This window comes from Grampus griseus (assembly GCF_964374135.1).
Source record: "Grampus griseus genome assembly, chromosome: 13".
Classification (NCBI taxonomy): domain Eukaryota; kingdom Metazoa; phylum Chordata; class Mammalia; order Artiodactyla; family Delphinidae; genus Grampus; species Grampus griseus.
In genome coordinates this window covers 7,014,099-7,034,874 of record NC_139007.1, presented here as the reverse complement: position 1 = coordinate 7,034,874, position 20,776 = coordinate 7,014,099, and the positions used below count along the sequence as shown (strand labels likewise).

Below are 20,776 nucleotides of genomic sequence, written 5' to 3'. Positions count from 1 at the left end.
ATAGCTGATTCACTTCGTTATAAAGCAGAAACTAACACACCATTGTAGAGCAATTATATTCCAATAAAGATGTTAAAAAAAAAAAGAAATCATGGAGAGAGCAGAGAGAGATTATCATTTCAATATTCAATAAGAATTATTATCCATGTTTTTATAAGCTCCGTGCACTATAAAGATTAACTACCAATAAGCTTTATTTTATGACTAGAAATCTGTTATATAATTATTCTGAATTACTTTTTTGAATAAGCAAATCCACGGTTACACTTATTATTGTAGAATTCTTGGTTATTAACCCCACATAGACTATTGTTCAGTTAAATTTCATCTCAAAAGCCTTTTCAATATTTTGCCACTGTATGGATAATTTTGGTAGTCATTAATGCAAATTCACCCAAAGTCCATGACAAATACAATGTATCACTGGATTCTGTATTTAAACTTGCTTGTTTTGTTTATATTTTATATAGCTCATATTTAAGAAATCTAATATATATGTAACTAGATTTAAAATAGAAAACTGGAGGAAGGCATATCCTTGCCATGACAAAAAAAAGTAACCACATTTTTTTTTCACCTATTTTCTTTAAAAAGCAAATTCAAATGATTTCACTTGTAAAACTAACAATTTTTCAAAGATATAGCTAGTAAGTAGTAAGAAATGACCCTTCCATGTGAAAAATTCAGCATAGGTTTGGTGCAGACCAATCTTCTAGAAAAATGTTTTACTGATTAAATTAGTGTTTATTCTGCAACTAAGAACCAAATGACAGTAACATATTAGAATCTATAGCTGCCAGTTAGAAAAAACAAGGGCCAAACCATATAGACCTTGTAAAGAATTACCTCAATTTTCTCCAGTCTCTTCGCTCAGTTTAATTCACTTAGTTGAACTTTAAAGACACTTTTCGCTTAAACAGGATGTGTATGTTTTACAAATTTTTGATAAAGAGCAAATTACTACTGAGTAAAACCTATTTTTCAATGGACTTTCAATAAAAATTTTGTTTAAAAACATGTAGGTCCCTACACTGTTTAGGAGATAAAACCAAAATTCTTTTCAAATAGAATCATTAAGGGAAAAGCCTCAACAAATGTGGAGTATTAGCTATAATAAACAAAAGAGTAATCACCCTACACTCACATTCTGAAATCACAAAGCAAACTGAATGGAAACATGCCAGTACCCAGAGGACCAGAATCTCTGATGTGGATTGATTGACAATGATGATGAAAACCAATGAGGGTCTGATGAGTCATCCGTAAGAGTGACATTAAGTCACCGGCTTTCCAGTAAAACTTTTTATTACCTGACTTTCCACCTGGGGCGTGTTTGGTTGCTGTTAATACATTTGTTTCCAGTAACAACAGATAAAACAAATTTGCAATTAATATATATAGTTTTGCAAATCATCACATTGAATCTAGATAGAATATCTTTATATTACATCGTAAACTGCGTGTTTTATAAAAAAATATGAAATTCAGTGATCACAGTTTGAAACTTTGCATATTATTTGTTGTTTTGCACTTAAAAGATAGATATATATTTCAGTACAAGTTTTCTTAATTTGAAACATACCTCTTTGAATATCTTCAATATCTAAACACAAATATTCATAGCACTAGTTTTCCTCTTTAATGTAGGAATTGAATTTGTAAGTAACTTGCTTTGGGTGCTTTTAAATATTTTTAGCAAAACAGAGAGTTCTTTTAAATAATTACTTCTAGCTGTAAATTATCTAGCTTTAAGATACACTCAAAAACAGTTATTTAGCACAGGGTAATTACCTCCTCTGAACCATACTCCAGTGCTCTATAATTTTAAATAATATGTTTCTGAGCTGGTAAATAAATTGTAAAGACTTGGATTCTTAATTGCATTTCCTCTGTTTTCAGGGATCTTTGGTCAATTAAACTGTTTTTGGCTGTGCTTTGTAATGAGGCAGGAAATTGAAGAGTTTGGAGAGGAGCTTGTGTAAACCAGACTCACACAGGCCATCTGCTGAGGCAACCCCACAGCAGTCATTCTAACAAACGACACCAATGGCTGGCCTTCCTTGGAGAATGGGCTTGTTAATATCATGCAGACATTAACATTAATGTGATAATAAAGTACATTCTACGGAGAAGGAAGTTTGTCATCTGGCCCACATCTCCCTTCTATTTCACAGAATTTGTAAATACTTTCAAAGAGAGAAATTCACTTTTTTCTCCTAATGCCCATTCAAATGTTTAATTGCCCATTTTCTTGTTATAGTGTCAACTTATTTCCTTTTGTTACCCCCTTATGGAAAACAGAGAGTAGTTAATGAGTATTTCCCTTGGGAAATCAGTCATCTACTTGATAATATTGTTACCTCTTAGCCTTCAGGTTAAATAACTTTTACTCATAGGCTTGGTAATCTGTTCTGTAAGTCACTTTTTGGTTCCAATGTTCTGGGTTTTTTCCATACATCTCTTAAATGTGGAAGCAAAAATTAGATACAGTTATCTCTTAATGGGCAAAAATATCAGAAGAGTAATTTCCTTTCATGTCTTGAGAATGATTTTCTGGTTTCATTCTAACTGTTAATTCAACAGCATCTTTGGTGGCTTCATATTCATTTCGTGGCACATTACGGTCCAAGGGTTGTTATTGCTACATTTAACTCTGGCTCGATTCTTTGTCACCTTTGTTGCTTTGAAATGTTATTATGAGTAAAGACGGTAGATTGAACACATGCATCTGCTGTAACTCTTTCCTGAATCACTGCAGAACAATGGTAAGTTACCTTTAAAGGCATAAAACCACAAGAATGGGAGAATGTGAAAGGAGACGACATTAACCTTTGGAAGCTGAGAACCAGATGGCAGAGTGTGGATGACTTAGCAGACTCAAGAAAACCAAATCTTTACACCAGGAGCTGAGAAACAGCCTGTGTTAAATCACAAAATCCTTAAAATGTTTAGGAGTTACATCTGGAAGTGGGGCTAAAGGAGGGGAACTAAAATAAGGGGGACTGGATGAAAGCCTGTTTAAGAAATGATCTTAGAAATCCCTTTCTCTGCTCTGTGCAGCTGCCTAGTTGCCCCTTCCTAATCCCAGCAAAAGGCGGCAGGTTTATCACCTGAAACGTGTAAATAGACCATCTCTGCACTGGGGACCCCAGACTGTGTTGAGACTCAGGCTTGCCTACTGAAAACAAGGAGAAGAAATGGGCATTGCCTTGTTGGAGCTGAGGCCACCACTGCCCTATCCGCCTACCTTGCTCCCCAAATGCTGGCAACCCGGCAGGAGATGCAAGTGTTTCCTTTGGGGAATCTGACCAGAATACAAGGAAAGACTTCAAGACAGTGAAGTTGAGGGTCCCTTAATTAAAAAAATAACAAACAAAACCCCCCCAAAACCATCCAGATTACCCGACGGTAAAGCTCGTTGTTGGCAAGGCTACCATTCACTCCTAACTTTCCAGCAGTTGTTTAGAACCCATGCTCTTGTATGAGCACATGGCCAAGGATGGCTGGCACTGAGGAAACCCTCTAAGCTGAATGATAGACCCAAACAAACAGAAAGATGCAGGTTGGAAGAGACAGAGACTACGATGTGGAAACTATTTTTAAAAACTATCTACGTCTCCAATTATGTGTATCTAGGAGAAGACTGTACATATACAAATATGTGTATACAAATACATATATAAATTACTATCTTCATCGTAGAGATGTTGCAGCCTGGAAACAAGAGGACAGGATAATCCATATTCATACATGTTCACGCACATGTGGATGAAACTATGTATGGAAAATGGAGAAAACATAGGTGAGGGGCTTTCCTGGCCCTGGCAATCTAGAGGCAGAAGCATTGTTCAGGGACACAGCCCCAATCCTCCTGTCCTCCCACAGACGTCGGTATGGCCTTGTTGCTTCCAAGTTTGTCTCAAGAACCCAGAGGGGGGCTTCCCTGGTGGCGCAGTGGTTGAGAGTCCGCCTGCCGATGCAGGGGACACAGGTTCGTGCCCTGGTCCGGGAAGATCCCATGTGCCGCGGAGCGGCTGGGCCTGTAAGCCTGCGCGTCTGGAGCCTGTGCTCCGCAACGGGAGAGGCCACAGCAGTGAGAGGCCCGCGTACCGTAAAAGGGAAAAAAAAAAAAAAAAAGAACCCAGAGGGCCAGACGTTTGTCCACTTGCCTGCCCAGGTTGGTAAATCCTGCCTGCAGGGTGATATAAATCCCCAAATATAATAGGCTGGTGGGTGTCATAGCAAGAATGAAGCTTCTCAGATCTGGCTGCAGAGCCCTCATCAAACAAAAAGGGGCTAAGCTGAGACACACAGCTTCTGTCCCCTTTCTGTGTGGCCACCTTGCACACACAAGGGTTTGAGCTCTTGGCCAATCAAATCAAGAATCTAACGCAACTTTAGATGGGGTGTATGTCTGTGCATTGTGTCTGCCAGAAACCCGGACCTGGGATGGGTGGAGAACCATCTTTCTTCCAGCATGCTGGGTCTGGGACAGGGCATCAGGAAGTTGAAAGAGGGCTCAGTGGCCTGGGTGACAGTCCCAAGTGTGAGATCTGTGGGAGTGCTGTGTCAGCGGGGTCGCCTGCGAATCCCCAGAGGGGTTGGAAACCTCCATGAGCAGAGCCTGAGTTTTGGGGCCTGGTCTAGGGCCTTGCTATGGTCTGGACGATGACCCGGGACAGCAGGACTCCCCTGAGCCCCGCAGACGACCCGCGGCTGCTGAGCAGAGAGGATCCCTCTCGAGGCTGAGGACTTGCAGGGGTGAGTGGAGCAGAGGCGATCGGCTGCCACGGACACAGCTCTCTGTGAAGTGGTTCAGCCAGAGAGAGGCAGACAGGGGCTGCTTCACTGGAGCCCGTAACTGTTTTAACACGTGAGAAGTCATCTTGGCTTTTACGGAGAAAGCTTTCTGAAAAGGAGAACTGTGACCCTGGAGCTCTAAGATTTGTGAAAATGGAGGATTTTGTTTTTCTCTTTTATAAATGGTGTTCAGAGGCAATGGAAAAGGTGACTTTGAAGTGGAAGATGACATGGACTGACCTGAAATAATCTTGGGACAAATGAACTAAAGTGCCGAATAACTAAATTCTGGGTTCCAGGTACAACTTTGTTCGGGAGAAGACGGTTTTGTAGGGCTGGGGCCAACAGAGATAAAAAGAGAGGGGAGATCCCATTTGGAGTCTCAGAGTCTGGAAGTCTCAGGAAAAAATTTGCTTTGGGGCCACTTGAGAATATTGTCTTGATGCCAAGACATCTGGGGCCTCTGCGGGGGGCACTGACCACTCTACTGGGCCTCACTAGGCTGGGGGAGAGGGGGTGGGACAGATGGGTCGTGAGTGGCCCAGCTTCCGTGACCTCCGTCCTCAGGAGGCCGACAGCCCTTCCTGGGAGGACCCTCCCGGTAGCCTGAGAGGGCCGTGTGGAGCCTCACCTGCTGGGCAGGCCACCAGGGCTCTGCCTTTATCCAGTGTCCCCAGGACTTGCAACACGGACACCTCCTGTATCTCCGCATGTCACGTTTTTCTGAGAGTGCCTGGCTATATTTTCTGACCTCCTTAACCAGCCTTTAAAAACTTAGACTAATTAACTACAGAACTATTTACTCTGTGTTTTTATGTAAAGTATTTTAAGAAATTGAAGCTCCACGTTAAAGCTGCCTGAGATAAGAGATCACGGACGTGATAAAAGGAGATTCTAAAATGTAAGGGCAAAATTAAAATTACAAAGAGAAAACTGGTAGCTCAGGAAAAAAAAAAGAGCAGACAATTGTATTAATAAACTATCATGTCAGAGCAAGCTAAAGGTACTTCGCAGGGATCAATGTGAAGTGAAATCAACAGCATGAATTCATGACCTTTGAAAAAACATTTTTCTTCTATTTTGTCACTGAAGCTACCAAAAGTCCCTGGGCTAATCTGTTCTCTCTCAAGTGCTCAGGTGAAATAAGATAATGTGCCCTCAAGCACCGAGAGATTTTGGTCTCTAAATCTAACTACTGCTTAAAATATTCAGGGCTTCCTGGAGAGAGGCTAACTCCATGTTGGCAGTGAAAGATTTAAGAGGAAATCAGGGCATCTTGTAATCCTACTGCTTGCAAAATTCAATAACGCATTTTTAGCTTAGCAAAGGAAGGATGCTTTGCAAAAGAAGTGGGAACCACCAGCCAATGTAGATTTATTTTCTCAAGACAAATAATTCCCACCTTATAAGCTCACAGTTGAGGGACGCGGTCTTGAGTTTAGCAAATCATTTGATTAAATCATGTAATATCCTTGTGACTAAAGAAAGAGATGTAGAGTGGATTTTAAGACAGCTGTATGGATTCAGAACTCGTTAATACCATAGATTCATAGATGATTTACGAACGAGCAGGACAAACGCAATGGCATTTAGCCCTAACCCTCCTTAGTCAACATTTCTAGCAACAATTAGAATGATGACATGCCTAGGAAATTGAGAGATGACACGAAGTTATGCGGGTCAGCCAGCCTGCCCTATGGGACAAGATTCCAAAAGATATTTTCAGGTGAGAATGATGTTTGAACACCAATCACTTGAAACTGAATAAGAAGAAACATAAAACCACACACTTAACGTTGTAAAAATGAACGCAGCGCGTAATGAGAAACCCCTGATTTTTAAAAGTTCGTATAAGGAACATAGGGGGTTGTTAGTTAACTGAAAACTCAAAATGAATCAACAGTGTGACATGGAGACTTTTTTTTTAAGGAATGCTATCTTAGGCTGCATTATTAAAGTATATACATCAGGCGTCAGAATACTTTCTCCGCGAAGGGTCGCATAGTACATCTTTAAGGATTTACAGGCTATACGGTCCCTGTCACATGCTCAATCCTCCTGTCCAGCATGAAAGCAACCAGAGAAAATACATAAAGGAAGGAGTAGGACTGCACTCCAACGAAACTTTATTTGTGGACACAGATTTGAATTTCTGATCGTTTCACATGTCATGCAATATTATTTTGATTTTTAAAAACCATTTAGAAATGTATCCTCTCTCTTCACCTTGCCCCCCCCCCCCACACACACAAAAGGAAAAATGATTCTTTGCTTGCTGCAGCTGCCCTGCCATCTTTGGAGAACGCTGCTAGAGGGACCCCCTACAGCTGAGGGGAGGGGGGAGGGGGGGAAAACTTCCGAAATGTGTATTAAGCAAATCTCACCTTCAAAAATCCTCAGAACCTCTTGATTAATATACTTCTTTATTTCTTCAAATGAAACCACATCAGCCTAAAGAGAGAAAAAAGGCCTGTTAATGCAGAACCTAGCACAAGTGAATAAAGAACAGAAATGCTGGGAAGAAGTGCATAACTACAGTGCTTTAAAGGCTGTGGGCCGGCACCGTAACCAGCGATACGAACATACTTCCTATTAGATTTCACACGATTAGGAAAGACATTTCCTATTACTTCATTTTCTGAAGTAATTTGAACCAGTGTGATGACGGGACCACCCCAGGCACATTCTTAACCTGTAACTAATCCCTGGACACTGGTGAAGTCAATATCTAACTGATTTTATTATGTATCTTCAAAGGAAGAGAACTCCAAGTACGCTGAATGATTCTTCAGCATGTTTTGTTCATGGGATAAAACTTACCAAGTTTTACCCATTTCATGGTGAAGTTTATTTGCAACCTGCACATTGTAAGCACACTTGTATTAAGCAATTTCCTTTCCTTGATAGAAAATGCTGTGGGATCTGGTAAGGCGGAGTAGGTAAACGGCGCCAGTTGAATTTTTAACCCCTTGACAAATAAATCTACATGAATTCGACAAAGAACCTAACATTTAAAATGGTATCTCACATTTATAACAGTAACGTTTTACTATAATACCTTGACATTTTTGAAAGGGAGCTATTATTTTTCATGATGGTTAGGGTTTCAAAGTATGTTGTTACTCATAAAGTGATGATTTCTGTGGGACAGAACAGTTCCAATTTCAATATTTTACGTTCACTGTTTATGGGGCAAATGAACTTGAATGAATGCATCTAATACCACGTGCTGACACAGCCCTGAGGGTTCACTGTATGGGCTTTATTCAAGCAGAGTGCAGGCAGAGTGGGTAAACTAAAGCACGTGGTGGGAACGCCCAATTCGGCCCCATCTCTGGAATTGGCTGACTATCTGAGGACGGCATGTCCTTAACCCCCTGGCCTCACGCGAGGACTCCCCTTTCTTCCTGACGTGGATATTTTCAGATTCAGTCCTCCGTGGAATGGCCATCCACCAGCCTCCTGACGATGCTCATAAGGACATGGGCTTCCTTAGCCAAACACTCTTTCTTGGCCTAACAGGTTTCCACTTCAAAGCACCATACAGGGCAGATGTGTTGTTCTGATTGTCAACAGAATGGAGTGTTAACATGAAGCAGACGTGTGCTTTCTGGGTAGTGTAAGGGGACATTGTGGATAGTATGGAAGAGTGTGGGCTTGGAGTCGGTCAGGTCTGGGTCTGACCCACTGGATAACTGTGACGTTGGACAGGTCGGCACTCGGCTTCTGCATTCATCAAGGCGGATGGGCAGGTCACCTGTCCTCCCAGGTTAGTTGTGAGGCTCTATTGAGGGATGTTTAGCGAGTACTAAGAGGGGGAGTCCACACATAACTTGAAATAAATGACAGCTATTGCCACCCTTGTAGAAGCCAGCTTAGGTTCATTATATTAATCTTGAAAGGTTTATGACTGCTCTTGTTGTAAAAGGGACACGTGGTCAGTCCCATTATATTAATCTTGAAAGGTTTATGACTGCTCTTGTTGTAAAAGGGACACGTGGTCAGTCCCAGCCACGAGGTCCTTGCCCACTTACCGGGGAGCCGGGGAGGCCTGGGTGGCCTGGAAGGCCTTGGTGCCCCGGGGAGCCTGGGGAGCCCTTATTTCCTGGGGGCCCCATAGGACCTATAGCTCCCTTTATGCCTGGAAGGCCTGGTTTTCCGCGTTCACCCTGTGGGCCTCGGTCTCCTGGAATCCCCTGATCACCCTGTTAAGGAGAAACATGAATAAGAATGAGCTCTTCTAGAAGCACGTTAGCTGTGGCTAAAAGCAGAGGTTCTGGATTCATACTGGCCCGTACTAGCTGTGAGGCCTGGGGTGAAGTGAATCGAACTCGCTCCACCCTGCGTCCTCTCCCTAAAGTGGGGTTATTAAGAGTATCCACTGAATAGGCGATGCTGAGAAGTGAGTTAACTCAGGTGAAGGGCCTAGAACAAGCCGACACGTGGAAAGCACTCAGTACAAAGTTAGTGGCGATGTTACTTGTACCCGGGTGCCAGTCTACAATGATGCCACTTTTGAAAGTCAACAGCGGCTGTCACTTCAGGCTTGGGTCTCCTTTTCAATAAGGAAGGAAGATGGTTAAGAAGATTTCATCACTGAAAGCTTTCACTCGGAAAAGCTTCAGGACACTCAAAAGCTCTCCTAAATCATGTGTTTTTCCTTTTTTCTGCTTTTTCCCATATGCTTGGCCTTTAATAGTTTCTGTGGGTTGGTTTCTGTGCTCGTGTTTTACATGCACACGTGTATGTGTGTGTGTGAGTGTGTGCGTGCGCAGTGTGTCTTAAAGACTCAGGAAGGTGAGAAAGGGAGCCTGTGGGAAGGTTCAAAGTAGGTCACTGGGGTGGAGAGTCATCACTGAGGTCATTCGTTCAATAATGTGAATAAACTGTAAGAGAATTCATTGATTAAGATGCCATAATAAATTAGATGTGCCTGAATCTGAGAAGAAGTTTCGTTAATGTAGACTTTGATCCTGCAAGGTGTCTACTACTGTATGTGTCTGTGCATGAGAGTATGAAAGAGGGAGGGGGTGAGAGAGAGAGAGAGAGAGGGAGAATGTGAATGAGAGAACACGCGTGTGTGATTGAGCAGGTGTCTCAGTACCACATTTCAAACATTCAGTTCCACAGTTCCAGGAGGTGATGATCACACTGAATGTGAAAGAATGGTGCATTGACCTGCCCGGTGTTTCACTGTATGATTCTTTTATTTGTGACTATTCTGCAGAAGTCCAAACTCTATTTCTCCTGATTTAAAAAATAATAAAAATGAATGAACAATTACAAAGATCTATTTGGTCATAAATGAAGAGATATAGAAAGAAGCCATGTAGAAAGAAGAAAAACAGTTGGACCTAATTTCAATTCTACTGTCTTGGTTATAAAAATATGTCTCATACAAGTATATCAACCCAGCTTGCATCTGGAGAAATATCGGAGATGACTAAGACTAAAAAAGAAAGAAAGAAAAGAACCACTAGCACACTTTGAGCATGCGCAAAATAAACACGATTAAAATCATTTATACTTTAGGCACACGGATGTTCATTATAGTAAGGTTTTTATCATGAAAATTAGAAAGAACCTAAATACCCAGGAAAAGGGGGCAGGGTATTTTCCAAATACCTTGGAAAAGGTATATCCAAACAGTGGAATAACATATAGCCACTCAAATGTCCACGTGGATCTAGATTTACTGACATGGAAAGATGGTCGTCATATATTAGGTGAAAGAATTCACTTACGAAACAGTATGAACCAATTTTTTGAAAAGTATATATTCACTTGTACCGATGCATTGAGCAAACGTGTATATGATGTATAACAGTGAGATGGAAATATGTCCAAAATATCTCTGTGTAGTGGGATAAGGTAGGCTTTTTTTCTTTATATTATCTCTATTTTTGTGTTTCCTTCAGTTAGCATGGATTATTTGGGTAATAATAAGTAAACTAGACACCAGTACACAAGAACGTGTGTGCACGTGCGTGCGCACGCGCGCGCACACACACACACACGCAAGCCCTTGCTAGAACCCCTCTGAATAACAATGCTCAAGGAACATGTTGCCATGGAATGAATCCATTTCTAGCAGAAAATGCTAAGGTTCCTTAGAGAAGAGAATGGGAAGCTGCAACAATGACATCAACAACCAAAACAATGAAAAGAAAAGCGTACGCCGTGACTGGCATTACTAGTAGCTCTATATGTTCATTTCCCCTTTGTCTTTCTCTCGCCCCTCACCAGTCCCCCTTACTCAGCCTAGTATTATTCCCCCAGCTCAGGGGGTCTTGACAACTCCTCTGCTCCCAGGGAGGCATTTGGAGTTGCAAGGAGACATTTTTGGAGGGAGGTTGGTTGTACAGTGTCTAGTGGGTAGAGGCCAGGGATGCAGCTAAACATCTTACAAAGCACAGGACAGGCACCTGTGACAAAGAATTATCTGCCCCAGAGAGTAACAGTGCTGAGGTGGAGAAACCCTACTTCAGGTAAAGAACACACAGGTGATAGTTACCGTAGGGACAGGTGTCTGAGACAGGAGGCTGATAGAAGCTTTCCAAACTGGAACAGCAAACCAGACTTAGTTGTGAATAAAGGCGAACCAGGTAGGGGTATCTGCCATACGCCCTGATCCTGTTTCCCTGAATGGTCCCATTTTATGCCTGGCAGAGACCTTGGATCACAAATACCCCAGCCTTTTCATATGCGGAGATTTCGAGGGGGTCTACGACCATAACTGTGTAACTCAAATGAGGGGGCAGTTGTGGAGACAGACTTAAATAACAATCACAGTAGGAATGTACATACCCGTTCTCCTTTGGGGCCTCTCTCTCCAGGCTTACCCATGATGCCCTGAAAAACAAATGTCAGCGCTAAAAATCACTGTGTGCCAAGATTTCTCATCAAGCTGCTGGATCGGGAGCTCTGGCAGGTAATCTGGATGTAGTTTTGCATTAGAACATTTATTTTCAACAGTATTTTCCATACCTGCGCACCTGGTAATCCATCTTTCCCATTTATTCCCTGTAAAGACAAAAAATGATCAATATTTCTCATTCTGCATTAACAGACATAGTTAAATGCAACAAGAGGGTAAAGTTTCAAGGACTTATTTCTACTGAGATTTTGGTGAGGCAGTGCGGTGAAATGGAAAACAAAATCGATAGAGTCAGCCCCAAGTTTAAATTCTGACTCTGTCACTTGCAAGTTCCATTTACTTCAGGCAATTTACTTAACCTTAATAGCGTCAGCTTCTCCACTTATAAAGTCAGGATAAAATAAGGGCCTTAAAACTAAGGATTTAGGGAAATAACAGAAAATGCCTAGCTCACTGTAAATAGTCAACAGGGTTATTTTCCTTACTTATTCCATTAGGTACATTCTGAGAAATAAGAAGGTTCCCCATGGCACTGGTTGGCTGGTGTACGGCATTTATTGTTCCCTTCTAACAATTTTCCTACCAAAGAAAGTCATTCTCAGTAAATGGTCTCCGTTGCTGCTTGAGAAATCTCATAACATGGCCAGAGCCAGATGCCACTATGAAATAAACTGTCAGCCAGAGAACGATTGTTATTTTTCAGTTAGAAAATATGAAAGGACAGTGAGAAATCTGTAACCATGTTTTCTGAGAGTATTAAATAGTGGCTTTTTCTTAGTAAACTGGAAGTTTCCCGAACTATACATGGCAGTTCTGGAGGTGGTAATAAAGCCCAATCCTGCTTACAGATTTATAAGCTTGGGAGAACCACTGACTGGGAGGTGTTAAGAAGGGAGAGCACCTGGGGTCCCATCAGATACTGAGAGTGAGACAGCAGGTACGTTTCTGCAATTTGATTTGAAGAGGGAGACCAAGGTGAGGAAATGATTTCTTAGCCAGCAGGCAGGTGCATGGACTTGCTCCTCTGCAAACCCGGGAGACTCTGATTGTGCTGGAGTGCAGTCTGCAAGGATGGACCTGCAGAAAGGTCTGTGTTTTCACTGCTGTAAATCACACTAACACCTGCCACAGTTGGGAACCCAACCAGAGTCCCTCGCCCTTCCTGAACAGCCTGGGAATTATCTAGGGCACTTTAACTAAGACCACGTTGCCCAAAGCATCAGGTTCAAAGGATTTATGTCATCCAGAAACACAAGCAAAAAAGGATAAAGCTGATGAAGGAGAGGATGTGAAAGAAACAACTGTGTTAATTGAATAAAAGAAGATAAATCTGGTGTAAAAATATAATTCATGTTTTTGGTAACAATACAAGAAAATGAATAAACCTATAGATAATTTTTTGTCTCTTGTAATTCATCAATGACTCTCATGTGTGTTCTCTTTTCTATGAAGGCGTTACTAACTTGTTCTCCATGGTGGGGGGTGGTGAGTTCTGCTTTCAGAAATTTTTGCAAAAACCTCAGTGGATTTACCTCTATCCCCCTCGTCTCACTTATCTGCAAGAACCCTATTTTTTTCTAACTCAGAAAGTATAACCAGCTTTCCCTCCGCTGCACACCTGCGTCTGAGCAGCTGACTGTGGGTGAAGAAGGGTTACCCTCGCTCAGGTGTTCTGATCTACACGTATGGCAGCAGCTCCCAAGCAGCCCCTCTGCATCACCAGCCATCCTTCTGTATTTCCTGACTTGACTCCTTCTTTCCAGAAGTACTTGCACATATTTTCCTGTCTCACGAAACCTCCAGCATCACCACCCCACTCCTCATGGTCAACTGATGACTTCCGTCCTTCACTGAGAAAATCACAGCAGAGGACCCGCTCACCTCCCCGCCGCCAGAGCCACGCACCTGTGCACATGCGTACTCGGACTTCCGCCCGCCCCCTCCCCGTGAGAAGGCTGCTCTGCCCTGTTCCTTGTAAACACCAGTTTCCACTTGGGAGTCTTCTCTCCTTACTCTAAGTCCACTCTCTTGTATCTTCAAATGTCCCCTCTCAACGGGGTCATTCTTCATCAAGATCCTACCGTGCTGTACTCTCCCCGCAATGAGGTCCACATTTCCAAACGTGGGGGAGAATTGTCAGCTCCTTTGTTACTTTTCTGTATGTTTTCCTCTCGTTTCTCTTCAACACTTACCTCCCTCCACATCCAGGAAACCGCCTTCGCCTGGTTTTCTTCACATCTCACTGGCTGCTCCTTCTCCGTCTTTCTGCCATATCCTCTCCTAACAGCCCTGTTCTCTTCCCAATTCGCAGTGACCCCACTGCATCCAGGCTCAGGTTGAAAGACCCAAATCAGTCTCTCCAGTCCTGGCCTCTCCATTAATTGCAGAGGCACATATACACTGCCTACTGGACTAGAAATCCACTTGGATGTCTACTAGTGCTTCAACATGAAGTTTTACAACAGAGAGCTCAGTTTTTCCTCCCAAACCCACCCATCTCACCAAACATACCACCCTGACCCGGTTGCTCAGACCCCAAACCACAGCTCTGACTGGTCTCTTCCTCCCACTCTGCATCTGTCTGATCCATCAGCGAGTGTAGCTGGCTCTACCTTCAGTGCACACCCTAGATCTCCTCTTCCCACCATCTGTGTTTCTCATGGGGATTATGGCGACGCTTCAGAGTTCCGTTCCCTACGGTGTGCCCTCCGCACAGAACTCACAGTACTCCTTGAAATGCAGTCCAGTCATTTTCCTTCCCTGCTACAGATGCTCCAGTGGGTCTCCGTCAGACTTCACATGAAACCCGCCCTCCATTCCCGGCTTAGAAGTTCCTCGTGCTCCGCCACTGGCTGCCTCTCCCTCCGTATCTTTGCCCCTCTCCTTTAGCTCAGCTCACGCCTGCCTTCAGGCCTTCCTCCCTTCCTTCAACACGGCAGGCTCTACTAGCCATTCCTTTTTCTTGGAACAAGCTCCCCCTGCCTCCCCGCCCTGCTGACCTCCCCATGGCTTGAGCTCTCCCGTCATGCAGGGTTTGCTCGAGTGGTGGGCCTTTATTGACTGCCCTATTTAAATTCTGCTCTAGGGCTTCACCCTGCTCAGATCATCTTCTCCCTGAAGTTGTGTGTGTCTGTTTGTTGTCTTGTGTCCCTGTACTAGAATGTAAATCCGATGAGCTGAAACCTCCCAGTGCTTGGCATGTAGTAGGCGCTCAAGAAGTATTTGCTGAGTGAACAGATTGCTTTTTGCATCATCCCCTCGGAACTGGATGGCAAGCATTTGTGAGTGGCTTACAGGGGCTGGGATGGGGAGGGGAGGGAGGGAATGAGACTAATATTAATGGGGCGTCTCCCACGGCAGGCATTGGACGTCTTACCATATGTCACGTTGCTTAAGTGACTCACAAACCCTTTGAGTCATAACTCAAACCCAGATCTTCCTGACTCTAAATTGCGTACACTTCCCGTGCGTTCATGTCGCCTTCTCTGGGGAGGCTGTGGCCAGGGAATGCCCTTACCCTGTGGTCTCACAGATTCTGAGCAGCCTCCTGAACTCTGCGCTGTGCGGTCACCTTCAGCCCCCCTTCTCCTAACAGCATCCCCTTCCCACCCACCCCACGGCGCAGAAACAAGCAAAGGGAGCAGGGACTTCTACAAAAAGCGCACCCGAGAGTGAGGTATGTCTATTCCTCTTTATTTCCCCTCCCTCGGGGCCCAGCACATCCTTAGCAAACAGCAGGGATGAGCTGACAATATGTGGGATGGAGTTGAATTAGTAGGAATGGTTGTTACAATGTCACATCCATATTATATATCAGTAGCCAAGAGCTCTTCTAGGACAGGAGGGGATGATGTATTTGACAGCAGTGATTTATGAACGTGTAAGAACAAGGCCCACAGGTAAAGGAGGGAATCTGATACAAGAGCTTCTTTCCTCTCTAGCTGAACACACAGGTGCTACATCTGCGAGTCTTTGTATTTCAGGATATGACAGGCCATTTCATGTTTTAGCTCTGCTGAGGACCTCAGACCTGAGAAATAATGAGTCTGATTTCCTGACATTTAAAACAAAAGACCTCACTGTTCTCACTGTGGTTTAAGACATAGAGATACTCACAGAGAGCTGGGCACTCCGTGAGAACCACACCCCCCAAAGCCATTTGCAGACCTGCGCTTACTTACTTGGAAACTACTTATTCCAATCTCAGACTTTCTGAAGAGAGAGGTAAAGAGGCAATGCTTAGAACATTTCTTAAACTGGCAAATAATAGATAAAGGACTTACGGGCTTTCCTGAGGGTCCTTCTTGTCCAGGGAAACCTATGTCTCCAACAGGCCCTCTCTCACCCTGTAGACATGGCCACAGACAAACATTAGCTGCGAAGAAGAGCTTTGAAACTGCATGCAGTACAACACAAGCACAACGGCTAAGTAAGGAATGGGCAACTGACCGGTTCTCCTGGAATTCCTGGAGGGCCTGGGGCCCCGGGTTTCCCCTGGGAAAGGAAGCCAAGCGGGAAATGTTAGGAGCCAGATTACTGAATGAGGCCACGTGCTTCCCTCCCCCACCTGTGCGTGCACCACCTGTGCTGCAGGTGCGGCTCTACACCGACCTGGCATCCCTACCGGCCAGAGTCCCGGAAACCACACTGCACTGGGCAGACGGGACGGCAGTCCCTCAATGCACATAGGGGTGTGTGGTATGGGAGGGAGGATAAGCCTTTTGAAAATATTAAGCCAGTGTATCCTCATTTCTGGAAATCCCTCTTGATGGGCAGATCGTCTTTACTTTAGGGGGAAGGAGGGCACGGTGGGTCAAAGAAGTCCTTCCTAGATTTTGATTTTCACAAGAAGCTTTTTCAGTTCATAGTGAGATAGCCTGAAAAGAAGCGTGGTTGATTTGAAAGGCCGTTTTGTTGAAAGGAGAGGACAAGGTTGGCGTGACCCAGCGTACCGCAGCCTGGAAGACTGAGGACGGAGAAACCGTGGGTTAGAGAGACCACAGGAGGGGTGAGAGAGGAAGACGCACCAGCAGAGACGGCAGTGGACACGAGCCCAAGCGTCCAGGCCAGGCCTAAGGATCCTGCCTTTGAGAAAGAGCCGCCGCCTGCACCTTGAACCTCTTGTGGTTGGAGATGCAGGTGTGGGACTGAGACCATGGAAATCCCAGTAGGTTGCAAGGGAATGCAGAGGGAGGCCATTTTCCGCACTTGCTGTATGGAACTCTGGGAGCAGACCGCCTGGCAGGTCAGCTACAGCTGAGTACCGAGGCGAGGCAGACACAAGGTCCCGAGATGGCATCCGGGCTCCCACCCCCCGCCTGCAGCAGGAGTGCCTGGAATCCAACGGACCTGAGTTGGGGGATGTGTTAGGGCTGAGAAAGCCAGTATCCCAAAGGGTCTTGGCATGGACTCAGGAGTGCAGGTGCTTGGGCCTGGAACTCCAGACAAAGATCCCAAAGGCTGGGTAGTGCTGGCAGGGACCTCGGAGGCCCCGGGGAGGGCATGGTGCCCCCTCTGCCCACACGCCATCCTGGGAGGGAGGGGAAGAAGAGCCCTGGGGAAGGCCCTGGAGGGCCTGAGTGCACTAGGAGGAAACAGACAGCTCTGTTCCAGGAAGAGCAGGACCGGGCCGCTTGGCTCTCAGCAGAGGCCTGTGATGTGCTAAGCAGGTAGACACATCCCTGCTTCAACCAGAACCATCACCTTAAAAGTCTTTTATTGTGGTAAAATATACATAACGCAAAAGCTACCATTTTAGCCATTTTATGTGTACAATTCAGTGGCATCAAGTACATTCACACTGTTGTGTAACTGTCACTATTTCCAGAATCTTTGAACTAATTCATTTTTCCGAGCCACAGTAAGGTCCAGTTATAAAAAAGAGAGGTACACTTTTAACTATCCAGTTGTATATTTGCAGCGTGCAAAATGTTTACCCTTCCCTATTTCTGTCATTGTCAGTTAATCTTCTTAATGATGAGATAGGAAAGCTGCATTTTAGGTAAATGTATTACATCTTGGACATCCCAACAAGTGGCAGGCTAGCCTCTAATTTCAATCATGCTGCATCCTTCAAAGTATCCTTGGAATTCTTCATTTGGATCGTCTTTTGATCCTATCACTGATTTTTTCAATACTTTCAATGGTTGCTAGTATCTTTTCTTTGAAGGTAGACTCAGTTTAGGGTAATGGCTGAAAGGAATTTATAGTCCCACCTGAGTGAGCACTGTGGGGCATTACACTTCATTATACCAGGTGGAAACAAACACAGGCTGTGAAGGCACCCTGAGGCGGGTTGTAGGGGACTCAGGGCAATTGCACAAACAGCTGCGAATATGTTGCTAGGAGTGGTAGTGAGCAGGGGACGGCGGGGAGGAGGGGGATAGTGTGAGCCAGTTGTCAAGAAGAATGCTTTCGTGTACCACAAATTCTTCAGTGCTTGCTAAAGAAAATATTTTCATGTTACTGTTTTTTTTTTTTTTGTGGTACGCAGGCCTCTCACTGCTGTGGCCTCTCCCGTTGCGGAGCACGGGCTCTGGACGCGCAGGCTCAGCGGCCACGGCTCACGGGTCCAGCCGCTCCACGGCATGTGGGATTTTCCCGGACCGGGGCACGAACCCGCTTCCCCTGCATCGGCAGGCGGACTCTCAACCACTGCGCCACCAGGGAAGCCCTAAAGCAGCTAATTAAGGGGATGTTATCCTTCATACAGGATGCTTTGCTATGGAGTGTGGATGGGTTTTTATTTTTTTGTTGTTAGATTTAGCAACTAAATAGAGTGGCTACCCTCCTTTTGAAGGATGGGTGCTGCGGGGTGGTGGTAGGAGGGTCTGAATGGTGCTGGGTGGAGATGGTAGGGCCCTTTCTTATCTTCCTCATGTTCCTGTGACTGAAGAACACAGTTTCCGTTGACTTTCCTACCCTGGCCCACCCTGCAGGGGCAGCTAGCGAGGATAAGCGGGCTCTTATTCATCAAGCCTGACCACAAAGTTTTAATTAGAGCCTCATGAATGAAGATCAGAATAATCCCCAGGGCTCAGAGGAATGATTTTAACCTTTCCTGGAGCACTTCCTATTCATCTGGAAAGACCTTGATTGAGATTAAAACACTGGACACATTAAAACACTGGACACAGAGAGCAACAAAAATGATTGAGAGGCTGGAAGGGCTAGTTTACGAGGACACATTAGCAGCCATAAAGCTCTGCTAATAACACCTGGCTGAGGGAAAACTCAGGCAGATGGCAGCTTAATAAGAAGGTCCTGAAGCACATGCCTGAGGACTTTGCCTTTTGAGGATCAAGAAACCTTGAACTATGACAGGAATAGAGAAACCCAACAAGCTTCTCAGAGCTGTGCTATCTTAATGTGTTGACGCAGGTCACTGGGCTTCCCCTTCCCATGTGAAAGTGAGTTGGGGAGAAAAAAACAAAGACAAAAATTTAAAAGATGAAAATAAAGAAAGGAGCATTCTTGAGGTGGGAGAGGGACGGATGGTTCTGCTTTTTAAACTGGAGGTTTAAGGAGTCACTGCGTGCTCCCAGCCCTTCTGACGGTCGGTGCCCGTGAAACCAACATGAGAGAATCTGGACTCACCGAGATTCCCGCCACTCCAGGGGGACCTGCCGGGCCTCGATCTCCCTGGAAAAAATGTACTATTTATAATGATATCTATAAAATCTCCACCGATGAAATTAATGCTCAAGTAATAATTTGGATTTGGCAAAGCTTCTCTTTGGAACTTATAAATGTTATCCGTATCAGCTGGGTGAAGCTAGAGCCCAGATGGGAAAAGAACAAAATGAAAACTGCAGCCAATGGAACCTACTAAAGTTCTCTCTCTCTCTTTCTCTTTTTTTTTTCCCCATAAAACCAAAGCAAATAATAATCTTAATGAAAACAAGCATTTCTGTGACCTATTCTTTTAAACAGAGCCCCATCCATATTACAGGTAAAATCAGTCAACAGTTTCATTCCACATATTCAAAAGTAATTCATCACTAATACTTAAAAGCTAAGCACACTGAATGTCTTCTAAAAAGCTTTCGCTGTACTTGTCTCATTGGATGTAGGTTAGAATAAATGTGTTTAGAACTGGGGATGTTGTAGCTTCTCCTCTTTAGGCCAATAAGAAGAGCCCTGGAATTGCTCTGAACAGTGGACTGACTCAACCCTTTTTCCAAAGGCAATGTGGTATTTTAGATAAAGCCGACAAGGCTAAGAATACCTCTGATTATATATGGGGTAATAAAATGGTCATTTTTTGTTGAGCAGAATCTACATTAAAAAACTTCCAAAGTTCCCTAAGGGACATAAAAGAAGACTTGATTAAATGGAGAGAGATGTTTTGTTCTTGGAGGGCATGGCAGTGCTATAAAGGTGTCATTACCACCCGAACTAATTTATAAATTAATGCAATTTTTACAAATTGTGGCTTGATCAAATGATATTAAAGTTCGCTTGGGATAATAAATATAGTCGAGGATAAGAGAAAAAATAAAAGAAGAATAATAAAGAGGTTAGCAATATCGTATTTCAACATACCATAAAGCTATAATAATTGCAATAATGGAATACTGGCCCAAGATTAAGCAGTATATCAATGCAATATAACAGAAACCTCAGAAACAAACCAACATTTATAATAGAATTTTAGTAATGAAAGGGCTGTATTATTCAACAAATAGTGCTCATAACTGAATAATTTCTTTGAAAAAATCTGATTCCCTTCTTTGCATTATACTCCATATAAATTCCATATAGATTATATAAAAATAAAATGAATTAATAAGAACTAGAAGAAAATCAAGTCATATTATCTGATTTTGCTTGAGAATGAGAATGAAAGTCATTTAGTGCATAAAAGCAGAATAAGAAATCATAAAGGAAAACAGTTTTACATTTGACCACATAAAAGTTATATTTACATATAGAATAAGATTAAACATAAAAATGAGAGGCAAAGACCAACCAGGATAAAGCCTCCACCATATAAGATAGAAGTAGTATCTTTAATATATAAAGCATAGCTACAGTCCAAAAAAAAAAAAAAAAGAACTAGTAGAAAAATGGGTGAAGGATGTAAACAGGGAATCCTTG

General features: G+C 43.7%; 1 protein-coding gene across 1 annotated transcript in view; it reads right to left on the bottom strand.

The window, feature by feature from the left end:
- COL19A1 (collagen type XIX alpha 1 chain) overlaps positions 1-20,776 on the bottom strand; it is a gene marked incomplete at both ends in the record, with an annotated part of 350,042 nt that overhangs the window by 8,211 nt on the left and 321,055 nt on the right. The window contains 7 exons of the mRNA XM_082669016.1: positions 7,185-7,251; positions 8,835-9,005; positions 11,608-11,652; positions 11,788-11,823; positions 15,961-16,023; positions 16,127-16,171; positions 19,274-19,318. Of these exons, the coding sequence (XP_082525142.1) occupies positions 7,185-7,251; positions 8,835-9,005; positions 11,608-11,652; positions 11,788-11,823; positions 15,961-16,023; positions 16,127-16,171; positions 19,274-19,318 (472 nt within the window). The remainder of the gene's footprint in view (positions 1-7,184; positions 7,252-8,834; positions 9,006-11,607; positions 11,653-11,787; positions 11,824-15,960; positions 16,024-16,126; positions 16,172-19,273; positions 19,319-20,776) is intronic.